This window comes from Barbus barbus (genome assembly GCF_936440315.1).
Source record: "Barbus barbus genome assembly, chromosome: 30".
In the NCBI taxonomy this organism is placed as follows: domain Eukaryota; kingdom Metazoa; phylum Chordata; class Actinopteri; order Cypriniformes; family Cyprinidae; genus Barbus; species Barbus barbus.
The window spans coordinates 12,295,002-12,311,870 of NC_136758.1; the positions used below are offsets into that span (position 1 = coordinate 12,295,002).

Sequence of the window (16,869 nt, forward strand, 5' to 3'; positions counted from 1 at the left end):
AATTCCAAAAACTATACAATAGTACCACATTTGCTCACACAATCAAAAAACCATAACCACGTTCTTAAATCTATTCCAAGAACACACAGGCCTTCTCTTATGTATTCAGAGATGTATGTGTCTAGCGTTGTATGGATGTGTGTTTTGAGTGCCGTTGACAGTGGAGGGGTGTAATGAGAGTAATGATTAAAGGCCGATTAAAACTGCATGAGGATTATCGTGCTCATTTTCAGCCTCTGCTCTGCTAACTATCAAACACTGCTGCATTTTAGCCACTGCGCTAGTGTCTCTGTGTGTATGCATTCATTTACAATTTCTTATATATGTAGCTTTTACATCACTGATTAAAATATTCTAAATTCAGCAACTGAACTGGAATTTTAAAAGCATTCTCAATTCAATTCTGAAGGATACAAAACACTGCTGTGTGTGTAATTTGCATGCATCTCGTGATCTGGGCTGCTCTGTGAACTCCACTGGTTGAGCATGTGATAAATATATGACCAGCCATGAACCCCTTCAGAGGTCCATTTAATCAGCAGTCAGGAGGCCAGCGTGAAAAATACACCATTTCAAGGCTAGCTCTCGGGGCGTCATGGAACAGAGGAGGCCAAAGGTCATTTCTTGATCATTAAGAGTCAAAAAAAAAAAGGCACGAGGTCTCTGAATAAAAGTCATAATCGGACGTGAATTATATATTGTTAGACTGATATGTTACTATACTGGAATGGATCTCAGGAGAATTTGAGCATATCAATTTCTTATGAATAAGCAAAATCTGTTCTCATTAACATAGATGTTTATAGAAGAAAATCTATTTTTAGCGCTCATATTGAAGCAACTAACAATAACGTACAAAAGCATTATTAAGGAGAAAGGGAGGAGGGGGTAAAAATAATTTAAAGTAAAAATAATTACTTTACAAAATTAATGATTGAATCATCAGGGCCGAGCAATATTAAAAGCAACAAAAGAAAGAAAGAAAAAACTGAATAAAAACTAATATATTGGCATATCGGATATCGGCAAAAATCCAGTATCATGCATCCCTAATATATGTAAAATGTTTAATGCCTGCAGCAAAATACAGTGCAAATCAAGATGTGTTTATATTTAATTAAACAGAATTCTATTAAATTAAAGCACACACACATTGAAAAATGCCACACCAAAATATAAATCAATGTCTACAGCACTTCGGCTACTAATGTTTAAATCACAATTGCTGGCCTAATGTCTATGTTCAGCATGTGTATCATTACCAAATTGATTACTACAGACAATGACTCTGACTTGTCCCTCAATGGCTGAACAAGAAATGTGTTAACAGTAAATACACTCGCAATTGAAGCCTAGGAGGCATGTAGGTTTCTATGCACACATTTAACTACTGCACTGTTTCAACAGCGTAACCGTAACGCAGTACACGTGGTGACATGAGACTGGTGGAGTGAAATTGCTTACTAACCCAATCTGTGCAAAACGCATGTCAAACCCAGCTAAACAAGTAAACACGCTGACTTTCATTTGGTGAATGTGGATACCTCACTTGAACCACACTTGGAAAAAATGTGACGTATCTAAAAAGCATTTCAAACACAATCCCTGGGAATTATGTCAGTAATGCATACGTTTCTATGCCTAGAAAAGCAGGCCCACACTAAATTGACAACTTAAAAGTATTCAACAACATTTTCAGCTTAATATTTCTGCCTGCTAAGCTTTTATTATAGACTAAGAGTATTACACACTTTATTAAGTGTTTACACACTGAGGGACAGCCTTCTACAAATAACATTAGGTAAGATTAGACATTATGCTGAAAATAACTTTAAATAATAATATAAGAATATGAATTAAAATCATGCAAACATTAAAAACACTATTTTACTTAAGGAATAGTTCACCCAAAAATGAAAATTTGCTGAAAATGTAATCACCCTGAAGCCTGGAAATGTAGCATTACATCACTTGCTCACCAATGGGTCCTTTGCAATGAATGGGTGCCGTCAGAATTAGAGTCTAAACAGCTGATAAAAACATCACAACAAGTAATCCACATGACTCCATCAATTAACATCTTGTGAAGTGAAAAGCTGTGTGTTTATAAGAAACAAACTGCTTCTGGCCAAAATACGAGTCAATAATCAATAATATTGAGTCAAGAATAAAACTTCGTCCAGTGAAAATGTTGTCTCGTCTGAATCAGGAGAGAAATCTGCACTTCTGTGTTTACAAGCAAAAAGAGTCCAAAACAGTTCTAAACAAATATTTGATGTGAGGGGACAACAGGGGAAAGATTTTTTTCAATGCATAAAGTGTTATTATTTCATGGACTCATATTTTGGCCAGAAGTTAACTTTAAATTTAAAATGCCTTAATGATGGATTTGTGTCTGCAAAAACATGCAGCTTTTCACTTCTCATGACATTAACTGATGGACTGGATGTGGATTAGTTGAGGATTATTGTGATGTTTTTATCAGCTGTTTGGACGGCACCCATTGGTCAACCACTGGTGAGCAAACACTTAGTTGGCCTGAGAAAATTTTCATTTTGGGGAGAACTATTCCTTAAAAAAAACAAATAAAACTTGGGTGTCTGTCTGGCTGTGCGAAGGTCATACACACTGTTTGTGTAAAGCACACAACACACCTACTGCAATGAGTTCACACACTCTGAGTGCAAGTGGGAAGTGAAGCATAGGCTAGACGGCATGGTATAAATGTCCTGCTGGATCATATTTCCCACTGCTCCAAATCCCCAGCAGGACACAGACACAGAGCCAACACGTTCATGAGCCATTACGCATTTATGAATGGAGCTTGTGGTGTGGTAATAGAGGCAGGCCTTGGAGCCAACCCTGCTGGAAAACTGCAAGAGGACAGGAGAACTGTCAGTCAGCAGGGCAACCAATAGCAGAGCGGGAGAGTGGGAGATCTTAGCCAGGTGACATTCTTGAGAAAATAAATGTTTAATTAAACAATGATAAAAATTTTTAATGCTATGTCTGCGGCAAAGGTATCTTGGCGATAACAAAAAGAATAACAGAAGTCATACAATTCACAAAATTTTAAGATTAATACAAGACAAAAAATTTAAAATAAATGTTGGTGACACTTTTTTCAAACGCATCAGTTAAACATATCTCTGAGAAAAATGTTTTGTATTTACATTAAGAACTGTTATCCAGTAAAATATGTTTAACAGTCATGGCAGATTGACAAAGAAGACATGATTAATTTTTCAATAAATAACCAAGTGTAAATATTTAATGACCTTAGGCACTTAGTAAACAACTCAATCGTGCCTAGATTTGAATCTTCTTCTTGTTAGGATTTATTTCATATAGGATTAATTTATTGCTGCAGCATTCAATCCACTCCACTTCATGTAAAATAATTAGATTAGATACAATTATAATTATTCTTTATTATGGCTCTTATATAACATAAAACAGACGTGAATATAAAAATTGGCACTTAAGCATGTAAAATATAAAATATGGATTTTATGTAAAATAAGTGTCAAAATAATATTATTTTGACTATGCAATTTTTGTCATAAAAACACACTTGTTTGCATAATTATGTGAAAAAAATTTTTTTATCAAATACACATCTTTGTAATGTAAGAGCCAAAAAAAAGTTTGCAAGTCAGAATTTTTTTACGTAAAATATTAAAAAAAAAAAAAAAATGAATAACTAAGCATTTTGTAATATGTAAGCATGCAAGCATATATGTAAAATAATATCCAAAATAACTCTGCATGAAAGAATGTAAAATAATAGCTATAATAAAGAATAATTTTCTTAATACTCAGCTACCTAAACTGTAAATCTGTGTAGTACTTGCATACAGAAGCTTCCATTTCAATTCTGTCTGTTCTAGCTGGACTAAGTGGGCCCCTTAGGCGTTTCAAAGAATACATCGTTGCCATGGGGTTACACTATAACCGAGACTTACAGTAGAAGTACATCTCACTACGAACTATGGCTCTCTAAACGGCAGAGAGATGCTTCAAAGATAATCTGCTTCAAAAATAAATTATTGTCCATGCTGAGAGGTCTGAGCTCTAAACATATGCAGATAACAACTGCAGTGGATTTATCATGAGCATGCAATTTCATCTCGCCCACATCTGGACAGAAATCCCTCGATGGAATTTAGATTAATAATCCGCTAAACTGAAGATACCTTCTGCATCATGCCATTCGATTGGTCTCTATGGTTGCTCCGTATGACGGCTACGCAACCGGATTGACGTAAAACGTTGTGCGTGAGCAAGATGCTTAGCGATTCTTAGAGCAAAACAACTCAGGAATGATATAGTATTAAGTGAATGTAGAGGCAAAATCTTTCAACATAGCCATTGTCAGCAGCCATATCACCCTGTAGCCCAAGACTGGTTGCCTACTGAAGCTAAGTAGGGTTGAGCCTGGTCAGTACCTGGATGGGAGACCTCCTGGGAAAACTAGGTTGCTGCTGGAAGAGGTGTTAGTGAGGCCAGCAGGGGGTGCTCACCCTGCGGTCTGGGTGGGTCCTAGCGCCCCAGTATAGTGATGGGGACACTATACTGTAAAAAGCACCGTCCTTCGGATGAGACGTTAAACCGAGGTCCTGACTCTCTGTGGTCATAAAAAATCCCAGGATGTCCTTCGAAAAAGAGTAGGGGTGTAACCCCGGCATCCTGGCCAAATTTGCCCATTGGCCTCTGACCATCATGGTCTCCTAACCATCCCCATATCTACTGATTGGCTTCATCACTGTCTCCTCTCCACCAATAAGCTGGTGTGTGGTGGGCGTTCTGGCGCACTATGGCTGCCGTCGCATCATCCAGGTGGATGCTGCACATTGGTGGTGGACGAGGAGATACCCCCCTTACTATGTAAAGCGCTTTAAGTGCCTAGAAAAAGCGCTATATAAATGTAACGAATTATTATTATTATTATTATTATTAACATTGAAAAATGACAGTGGTCTTCAAAAATACACACAAATACACCCTTATGCTTCTGTGGTGAAAACTAGGGGACGAAGAGCCTTGGAATACCATAAATGTATATATACATCATGCTGAAGTCATTTGTCCTCTACATACCCAAAGGGTAACTACAGTCACAGAACAAGAAGCATAAATCCACATAAATGTCATCTGTGTCTACATGGAAAGGAGTATTCGCATAAACCACTACATAAAAGCCGCACATTTACCTTTTGCTTTGATTTGATGAGCCGTTCTGAGAACACTGACCAGAATGCTGCGTTATCTGCGTTCTCCGGGGCTGATCTTGTCTGAATTTCCAACACCTGTGAAATTATGTCCCTGTAATTCAATACTGATGGCTTCGAAACGATACCTGGGGACTGACATCTGAACTATCTTTCATTAAGGCTTATTAATGGCAACTGTTGACGTTCAACTGAGATTAGATCTTGGCAGAGGCCCATGTCTTTCAAATACAAGGTCCTCTATTGCCTTTAAGTCTGGCACATGAGTTCCCAATTGCTATTCAAGTGTCTGCTCCTTCACCACTGGAGGGTTTCAGGAGGTGTTAAAGGGACTTGAAGTGTAAACTTTTGGAGAGCTGTTTGAGTGTTAGCACAAAGACACCCTTCACAAGGGTGCTAACATGCTTTGACACCACAATGGCCATGAGGAACTACATCTGAAGGTGGATCTCAAGTAGGCAGAGTAGCTCACAGGTGACTAGGATGTAAAAATTAAATCAACGATAAGAGAATTTAATGGATTGCTATAATAGAGTGTTTGTTATAATAGATTGTTATGCAGGGATGATGTATTTTTGTAGGCCAACCTGGAAATTAGCATCACCTTGGTTCCCTCAAAAGCCAAAAGGATTTGTTCTATTGGAATTTGGACAACAGCAGAAAATAAGCTCTGCATCCACCAGAAGTTTATGAAATTTACACATTGTGCTCATCAAGATAATCTTCACAAATGAACACAACTTCTGAATTTTGAAGCCTAAATGCAACCAGAAGACATAGCTAACCATTAAAATTAGACTTAAACATCACCACCACTAAGCTTCTGACAACGCTTTCAATCTTTATTTAAAATATACAAGCAGGAAAGTTCGAGTTAATAATTTGCAAGAGCACAAGTATAAATACAAAGAGCTGTAAAAGCAGACTAGCGAGTAGATGAGTTTTATCTGTTTGTCGTGGTGTCATTTAATGTCCCAGACAGCCTTTGTAGTCCCATTTAGCCACTTGTCAGCAACCAGCTTTTTCAAAACATGTAAAAGCTCAAATAAATCATGTCCTCATGTCAGCCATTTAACCAAAAACTCACTAACGGACGATAGACGATAGAACCAAAAGTTCAAAAACTCTGACTTGATTTCGGGTTGTAGGACCTGAACCTGATCACTGTGTTCCAAATGGAAACCCTTGGAAAGGGTACTTCGGAGTGAAAACAATCATGGCCGGCCGCCATTTTGAAGGTTCATTCCAAACCTAAGCGCTCAAAACTGGCCACTTCAAAGCTTCCTTCAGAATAATGTCAAAGGGTTCAACGGATGGAGACTTCGCTCCCATGATTCTTTGCACAGGTTTAATTGTGCAATGATGGCACCTCCTTAATTGGCTTGGGAAGATGACACAAAAATGTGCTTCAAGTTACAGTTTTTTGGTCCCCTACATACTTAATTTCTCGAAGAAATTAGGGCATAGGGATGAACCCTTCAGTAAACCAAAGCTACGTATCCCTGCATATGACATGAGGCGAAAAAATTGTGTTAATTTGTTCTTTCGTTTTGGGTAAATCATGGCCACATTGTTAATTTATTTCCTCATTTTAGTCAAATTGTGGTGACAATTGAACTAAATTTAAACGAGAATAACAAATTCTTTATTCTTGGCCACATCTCATGTGTGCATGTCACGTACGGGACTCCATAGAGAAAGAAAAAAAGCCTTTTGGACAATATAAAAAAATTCCAGCACTCAATCATTTCCTGTGTTAGAGGAAATAAAGCCCATCAATGATGGGCATGTACCTGACTTCAGTTTATTTGTTGAAGCACGACAGCTGTTCAGAAGGAGGATCCCTGCCCACACGGGAGAATCACTCTGAACACCTCAGAGACAAGCCCTGACAGCATCCACAGCCGTGAATGTAACTCTGATGCTGGCACCTTTGAATGGAAAGATGAGAGCTGGAGAGGAAACGATCTAAAAGCTTACACTTTTTCTCTGTGTGTCATTTCATGTATCAGATATCAAAGAGGAACCAATGACTTAGTGATAGAGGTGTCTGACCCTCTATAGCATGCAACTACAGCTCAAGCAATCAGAATGAAAAAAATTATGGTTGAGCAAACCTGATGAATGCAGAAAATATATGGCATTTACAGCACAACAAATTCAGTCCAATATCACAATCCCCTTCAGGAGGCGGTTTGTAGGATACACAAATATTTTACTGTTCTATGAAAAACCAAAAGCAACACCCTTCCAAAAATTAAAGCCTCTAAGCTCAGTATTCAACCACAACCTTGAGACTCCAGACATTCCTGGATTCATCCTATATATTCATTCAATATTGCCCCCTAAAATGTTCCAGGCTATGAATGTTATATGTTAAACATTTGTAATACCAGACAGCACTCGGAACAATGATAACACTTGCCTGGAAAGCACTCGGCAATCTACAGAGCATGCAGACTTGGTCTCGTCTGCTACCCTAAAAATACACACCAAAACAAATCAACTTTGAATAGCACAAAATCAATCCTTTCTAATTTCAATTCTATTTGCATGCAATTTTAATGCATAGTCTAAACATTTTGGAGACCTATTTTTAGACTAAGCCACATTTGGAAGCCCATGCTATGTTTCTATTTCACCACTTTACAACATCTCAAACAAGAGGTCAAAAGGTTTTTGCTTGTCAATGCACAACTGTCTAGAAACGACGATGTGTTGCTTGCTCACTATTAAATATGCACGTTCCGTAGTTCTGTGTGCTTGGTCCCATTTTTGTCTCACTCCAAGGCATCCATACTCGCTCTCACTCCCTCCCCTGCCTCCATTACACACACACACACACAGAGTTCCTCATCAATAAGCGTGCGCTTCCACGAAATGCCCCTACACAGAGCAGGCATGCTAACCAATCTCCTAGAAGGGCTAGGCGTGACTGCGACTAATGATGGACTAGATCAGCTGATGTTAGTATAAGAGAAAAGGAAAGGATGGGTGCGTATAATGTCCTCGGGAAAATCCCTCTCACCTTCTCAAATATATTTCCGTTACGGCTCCACACAGCTGAGGAAAATGTTGCGACAAGCACAAATATGAGGCTGTTGGCGTTTCAGCACCAAAAACTGTGGACAGCACCCTTGGCCAGCAGTCATGATCATACAGGGGTGTGTATGTGTGTGGGAGGGGGGGGGGGATTCCCACAATGTTTTATGCCATTGCCCCTCGCAACAAGCATCTCGGAGGCTCGTGCTCGCGGAATAGGCTCGTGGAAACACGCCGAGAGGAATATCATGAATATGTGACACACTGCAAAGTCACTGACATTTGCATTCAGTCAGTGTGTGCATTTCATCACTTGTGATGGCAAGTCTGATTCATTTCCATCAGCAAAGAACCGATTAAAAAAACGATTCAGTGATTCTTTTTACATCATCGTGTGATCTCTGACATCCAGTTGTGGTATATCACATGCTTTAAAACCCTTCCATTAAAACCATTTGTAGGCATATAATGCTGTTTATGAAGCTTTTCGAAGTAAATTTTGTTAATAAAGGTTATTATTGTAATTCCTTCAGTTTGTTGTAGTTATTATTCAGATCATACATGATCGCTTAAGCCCCGTTCACACCAAGAACGATAACTATAAATATAGCTAAAGATAACGATATTAGCGTCTACACCAGCGAACGATATCGTCTGTTTGTTCTAAGCGCACACGCGTCTGCCGCTTTAAATTCTCCAGCTTGTTATAGCAGGATGGATTCTGATTGGATGTCAATGTTTGTATTGTTCATCAGCTGGAAAAAATCGTTCTGGAAGTGATTCCAACAATATCGTTTCTCTGTGTCTTTATCGTTATAGTTGTGGTGTGGACTCTGCTATTCTTGAATACTGAGAACGATTTTTAGAACTACATCTTTATCGTTATCGTCCTTGGGGTGAACGGACCTTTAAATTTACAAAACCAATGAAAAAGTTGTTTCATGTTTTTATAAAGGCTGTTTTATTTATTAATTGCCAAATTTTCCTGGGCAAATTTCAATAAATTGAGTAAATTCAGCGAAAGATTTCCCTACACCGATTTGGCAGCAGGTTCAAGTTATCAGCGATGGCCAACACATTGCTAAATTATTGGCAAATTACAAGTTTTACTGAATTGTTGCTAATGCGACTGAGCATGTTGATACAACTGTCACATAATTAAGTTGTAAACCTATTTATGGAACTCTGCATATTATTTACAAGTAAGACAAGTTGGAAAACCGATTCTCGAATCAATGAGTTAATGACTCAGAATCACTCAGACTGACATTCGATCAATCCGACTCATAAACGAACGAGTTTCGTCCTCCGATCGAGAACGGATCCATTAGAAAGATCTGACTCAAAAGAACGATCCGTTCACGAATCGGACATCGCTATTCATCACTCATTCCCCGCTGCTCCCGAAGGGAAGCTACGGCAGCGATATTTAACAGGAAGGCGGCTGCTTCATTCCCGTTTTTAGCCCAAATTGGGGTGGCGATCAATGAAGACGATTCAAACGTATGCACGAGAATACCACTTAACCGCGTGCATAGTGAAAGCATTATCGGTAACCCTGCAAGTCGTGTTTAATGTGCATTCCTGAGTGGAGGTGTCTACTGCACGAGACGCTGTATATATTAATATATCACCGTGCATGTGTACAAATACAGCCTCAAAGCAAACCCGATGCTGAGATGCTGCTGTGCAGAAAAATACACTGCGTGACCAACTCGAATTTACATAGCAGCACTATTCAACCACCACACATGTTCATATGACCATAAACAGACATCTGCGAGCGATCAGAGAGTTCATTCACAGATATAAGAGGGGTTTCCAAGGATCTGCTGTATGTTATGTGGATGTCTTGCGTGCAAGCTATGAATAATTCATCACACAAACTGTTGTCTTGACACTGAGCTGTGCTGCATGACAGACCAAAGGCAGATCTCATAGAACCAGATTCATTCTCGCATAGATGTATAAATGAATACCAGGACATATCGATAAATAAAGGCACAGCTTTTGCGAATGAGTCGAGGAACGCGAGCGATAGATGTGCAGAACTCAGATAGGAATCTCCACCGGCACGACAAACAGCATGAACGCACAGACCAGCACGAGCGACGAGGTGTAAAAGGAGCTAGTGTCATTTCGTATTTACCTGTCAATATTCCAACTCGGATTTGGTGGTCGTGGTTGGTTAAAATCATCCCGTCCGACGCCATGTTTAGCAGCGCTCTCGCCCGCACTGACAAGCCTGAGCAGAGCCGAGAGACGAGCGCATCGAACTCGGGGGAGGAGTCAGGCGAGAGCAGCCGAACTCTGACCACAACACCGGAGATATGGCAAGCTTGGTCATTATGTTGATGGGCAATAATCAGAGTTTGGTGGCAACTAGTTACGTGTAAATAAATGACAAAATAAATATAATTGTGATCAGTTACAGTAACTAAGAATTTTAAATACAGGCAATTAAATACATTTGAACGATGACAAAAAAAACACATCACTCACACCCACATAAAGATTTAATTGATTTCTTTCATAAATTGCAGTGACTGCTCTAAAATATGAGACACCAATGTTTCAGGAGTTTAGGACACATGCTTATTTGATAACTGTTTTATTTCCTACTTGGTTTTATGTATATGCTTTATTTTTTTAAGATTAACAGTTTTTTTCCAAAGCATTGTTAGATGCCAGTGTTTTCTGTCAACTCTGCATTTGATTTCAAAAACAGTATCATAGCTATTAAACTATCTTGTTATAATTTAAAATCTGTACTTACCTCGAACGATCTCAAAGTAAAAAGAGGTGCTAAAGTTTCATTTTGTGGTGGCTATGCTTTTAATTTATATTATTATAATCTTAATTAAAGTGATGAAATTTGAAAGTCTGAGAGAGTAATCAGTGTTGAATACTACTGTAAGGTTAACCCTGCGTGGTTTACATTAATTGAAAATGATTAACACATTAACTAATGCCAACACATGAGATTTTATTATTAAGTGTTACCAGATTCAAGATTCAAGATTTTTATTTGTCACATGCACAATTATACAGGGTATAACCAGCAGTGAAATGTATGTGACAGGTCGTGTTTAATATTTTATATTAAAGATATTTTAATTCTAACATAGGGAATAAAATTATATAATATACTGTATATGGATGTGTCACATTTAACAAGAGAGCTCTTATTCAGATTATATCAGTTATTACATTTCACATTTATTTATTTTTTATTATTTCTTTATTTTGTAAAGTAGTTTGAATGTATTTACAAAATAATAAATTTTTCCGTTGCCTTTGGCATTTGAAAGTTTCAGTAATAGCTCACATATTTCACCATGAGTCTCCCGTTTAGCCCGCCTATTAATTTAGGAATATGAATATATCACAGACATATTCAGCATTACTGCAAATGGTCAAACAAAAAGTCAAGGTAAAAGGGAGATTTTAGCTCAAGTAATAGATGTTTTAACAATATGTCACTTAATGAAACACTTGATTATAATTTGTGAAAGTATTTTTATGGTGAATTTCTTTCAACCAGCTGCCAGTTTTTTTTTACTGTAAATTTAACACAATGTTTTTTTATGAGTTGTTTTGTTTTATAGTGTACAGCTTTAGCAGTGAATGACATAAAGGTCACTTTTTACAACTCCAAAATGAATGTAAAAAGTATTTCATAAACAGATTTACAGCTTAGATAATACAAACATTTTAGGAAAATAAATAATGTAAATGATTTTATGAAACTATAAGCTTCACATTTATGCATTTAAATTCAAAAACTTCCCAATTCACTTCCATTGTAAGCGCAGAGAAAAAAAGAGACAAGTCAAAATTATTTTTTGTGGTAATATCATTTCACATATGCTGTCGATTGTGCTTAACTTGTATTGAGCCTGGAATATTCCTTTAAGGTTGATGTTTAGTGATGATATTATTGGAGTGTCAGTGCGGGACGGATCCAGGGGAGTTGGTACCTGTATCAGAAATTAATTACACACTTTATTGCATCACAGAATCACAAGCTTAGATCTGGCACTGAGGTGCACAGCCCCGGTAGAAGCACTTCAGCTTTATTAACATGTGCACAAGAGCATTATGGGAAATACCAGTGAAGGCTGTAGGTAGGCTTGGGTCTTGTCCATTAATAGACATGAATGTTTGCTGTGGTGTTATTAGAAGTAACCATTTTCTGCTGTTGCAAGGATCATCCAGAGATTTTCAGCCAAGCACAGCTAAATCTAGATCAGCGCTCACCATGTAAACTCGTACAGGACGTCAGACTTTACTGGAGTTGAGTGAAAAGTCAGCACATCAGCACAGGCCTCCTAAGAGGACAACAGCTCTCTGCAGGTCATTATTTAAGCATTCTTAATTGGCAACAAGCTCAAGCCAACAAAATGAGCGGCTGTTTTCTGCTGGCAGAGCACAAAAATACCCAGCACAGAAATCACAATCTATCCTTACATCTCTAAAATACATAAATGAAATGCAAACACTATTGGCTATATAGGGGCTGGCACACTCCCAAATGAACTGTGCTCAGGAGCATTCTGTGGTGAAAATGACACTGATTGAAATGACAACATTTTTTGAATTCAAAATTGGTCATTTGTCTTTCTAGTTGCTAATTCACAACTAGCAGTTTTTTCATATGCTAAAAAATACACTTTTTGGATAATTTGACAGTTACAGCTTGGCTGGAAATTACACTTAAGAAAACAAATCTGTTTACAATTGATATTTCCTTGTTTTCTTTATACATAACATGTCCCATATTTCACCTCAGGCTCTTCAAAAGAAATTATCAGGTACAAAAATGTTTAGTGTGAAATAGGGTTATTATAGTTAACTAGAACTAAAATGGAAACATAAAAAATAAGAATTACTTGAAACAAAATAAACGTTAACTGAAATAAAACCAAAAAAAATAAATAAACAAAACTTTTCATTTCAGTTAGTTGCCAAGGCAACATTTCTCATTTTAATTTAGTCTATGTTGATGTGCTAAAATAACTAAAACTGAAATAAACATGAATAAAAACTATACAGACACACACAACTAAATTAATAAACCTTTAACTAAAATTCAAATGAAAACAGAAATATAAAGATAAAAATGCATTCAAAATATGAATAAAAACTATAACAGTAATACAACACTACTGTTGGAGAAATTCTGGTATAAATAATTTTCACACAATAAATATTGGAATAGTTTTTGTTTATTTCTCTTACTCTTGTTTAACTATCATAATTTAACCTTGTACTAAGTTCCTGTATAATTTTCATTGTTAAAGATACAAAGTATGGGACAAGTACAGTATAAAACAATAAATCTATAGATAAAAGGCATTTAAAAGTAGCAAAAGTAATGATGAAGTTAGGGTAAAACCTTTCCAAGAAAGTTTTAAAGTGACCTTCATTAAAAATAAATAAAAGGGGGGTTTTAGTTCAAGTAGAAGCCAGAGAAGTGCAGAATAATCAGCGTTGGACAGATTTTACTCCATAGCTATTACTCCATAACTCTTTGACAGTATCTTTCGGTGTATGCCCCTCCTCTGCTTTACTGAATGTGTGTGTATTGCAATAACACAGGAATGCCTCTCACTAGAGCTGACATGAACATATCCTGCTGTTGGCACTCTGTGAGGAAAGCCTTAGCACTCTTAGATGAGACTGCTCTCCAATTCACACATACTGTATGCAGACAGAATTTTAACCAACCTGAATTCCAAGTAGGCACTAGCCTGTGAACCCTCTTCCTAAGACTGCTCCGCTTGTCCGTTCTCTCACCTCCCCATCCTCTCAATCTCGCTGTCTTCCTCACCAATGTCTTTTCAGCATCCCCCTCTTTCTCTCTTGCATGAATTTCCTTGCTGGTGCAGGCTGGTTAGTGCTGGTTTAGCTGGTGCAGCAGTAAAGCTACTGTTCAACAGCTAAACCTACAGATGGAGGACAAGCAATGACATTTGGCTGGTTTCGCTAATTAAGAACCCTGGTGGAGACACCAGCATCCAAAGCTGAAAATATGCTTAGTCAGGCTAGTTGGGTGAATTTCATGAACAGGTGTCCAGGTTACATTATACTGTAAAAATCTGAGCAATTTTTTTTTTAATAAACTTATTTGTTATATTTTCAAATTATATGGTCTCATTTAAATCTTATGTATTTTAAATTCATCTTATTTATTTAGTTAGCTACTTAGTTGTTAAGTTTTACAGCACATCTCAGTTCTCATTACTGTAATGCAAAATCATCTTATTCTCTTTACTGTAACATATACAGTAATAAATAATTTCAATATATATATATATATATATATATATATATATATATAACAATAAAAAAAAACAAGGCTGCATTTATTTTATAAAAATGCAGTAAAAACAGTAATATTGTGAAATATTATTACATTTTAAAATAACTTTTATTTATTTTAATATATTTTAAAATGCAATTTATTCCAGTGATGGCAAAGCTGAATTTTCAGTAGCCATTAATCCTGTCCTCACAGTCACATGATTCTTCATGAACTTTTGACTGCATATAACTGCATATGAATATTATGTGAGTTGTAAATAACTTATATAATGTATAGTATACGTATAACAATTTATAGATTTAAATATGACATATTATATATAATACAATACGTATTTGTACATTTAGTTTGTTAGTCTGTACTTTAAAAATTTATTAAAATAAACTAAATAAAAAGTACCACAATTTGGTCAAACAATTACTATTAAAACATTGTCACAATGCATAAATAAATAAGTGCTGGGCAATGATCAATCACAATTATTCACAAACTTTTAAATAAATGTTTTTGTTTATAATGTGTGTGTCCTGTGTATATTTATTATATATATATAAAAGACACACACGTACAGTATATATTTTGAAAATATTTACATGTACTTACATGTATATATTTTGTAGAATATCAGCGACTGAATCAGACAAATTTAAGATGTGATCCGAACATTGAAACATGAGGAGCTGGAATCCCACAGAGAGGCCCAAGGAAACAGGACAACGTCGTAAATCAGATTCCTAGCTCCAACTAGTCTGAAGCAAGCAAACTAACCAGCAAGCCTCTTTCACAAAACAGCTTACAACCTTGAAACAAAAGAACACTTATTGATAATTCCAATTCAGGAAGGAGACCGTCAAATTTGTTGCAAATAATCAAAACTGATGGTCAAAGAGATGGCCATCACGTGTTCCACGATTGAATTCACGAGCTTCCTTAGACTGACTTCTCCCCCATAGAAGACAGACCAAACCAAAATTCATTTGTCTAAAGAACATGCCTTCGTTCTCCATAGAACTATACAAAGACTTTCTTTTTCATATGCACATAAAATCATCTTAAAAGGACATTTCTATGCAGAACCCCATATTATGTTTGTAACCCACATATTAGACTATCATGTTTTAATCAAATATTATGTATGTCTTTTTAATCATTATTGAATAGCTGAAGGATTCATATGCGTGTTTGGTATGTATGAGTTTGAAAAATCATGCTTTAAATGTTTCTTCCAATCAATTCTTTGTCAAATGCATCATAGTCTTGTTATAGAAATCATGTTCAAAAGTATACTTTACAAGAGCCTGTAAAGTTCGGACCTCTGACTGAACAGATAACATGTTGATTTATTTGTGGGGTGGAGAAACAAAGCAATACCCCGAGCAAGGACAGTATCTAATTGGCCAAGACGTCCAGATGGGACGGTCTAAAAGCCGAGTTTAAAAACTCAGGACACCATCAAACTCTCTCATCTTCTTAAAAATGCTCTTTTACAACCTCTTGGTCCTCTTCTTCTTAAAAATGCTCTCTTGGTCCTCTTAGTCACTCTCTCTCCTCTTCTTCTCTTTTGCCACCGCGTTTTGACGCTGCTCTTTGAGCGTGCTCTGGCCCACGTGCCAGCTGCTACCACAATGAGAAGAAAACCACCTAGTCTCATTACCTCCTTTTATTTTTATTCTTTTACTTTAGTTTCTTTCTGTGGAGTTTTGTGTTCTAATGTAAGTTTGCTGCAAAGTTCAGCTCCGACTGTACTCGCTTCAAACTTCAACCAGACCAACTCTGCATCCTCAGCCAACGCCCAAGCCTTCACTTCAAAGACTATTGAACTTCCAGCCAATCAGCAACTTCGGGGAACCCCCTGTCTGCAACGACGACACAAAGGAAACCCCTTAACACAGGCAATGCAAGCAAGTAACACCTCCAGGTTCTAACTGAACTGGTGTCTTTAATATAAATTTTAGCCTCATTGAGAAACTCAAAGAGAGGGTTAAATAAGTGATTGATGGTTGTTAAGGTCTATGCAATTGAACATATTGCTGTAAACTTGGGATTTCACATTTTCATTCTCTTAAACTCATCCTTTCCTCACTTTCTCTCTTTCTGCAACGTGTGAATGTGTGAATGCTTGTGTTCATGTGTTAGATTAGTTTATATCTTAGGTTTATATAAATAAAATCTGATTTATATTGAAAAGAGAAGTATCTTGTGTTTTGTGCTCACAAGTTAATGTCTTAATCTGCCGATCTTGTTACTATGCTATTTAATAGTGTTTTC

General features: G+C 36.9%; 1 protein-coding gene across 2 annotated transcripts in view; it reads right to left on the reverse strand.

Moving 5' to 3' along the window:
* Positions 1–10,525, reverse strand: part of LOC306850227 (gephyrin) — an 86,133-nt gene extending 75,608 nt beyond the window's left edge. Inside the window, exon 1 of one of the 2 annotated variants that reach the window (XM_079385739.1) lies at positions 10,423–10,525. In XM_079385739.1, the coding sequence (XP_079241865.1) occupies positions 10,423–10,486 (64 nt within the window). In that variant the 5' untranslated portion in view covers positions 10,487–10,525. The remainder of the gene's footprint in view (positions 1–10,422) is intronic. The other variant, XM_079385737.1, reaches the window with a different exon arrangement.
* Between the last annotated feature and the right edge of the window lie 6,344 nt (positions 10,526–16,869).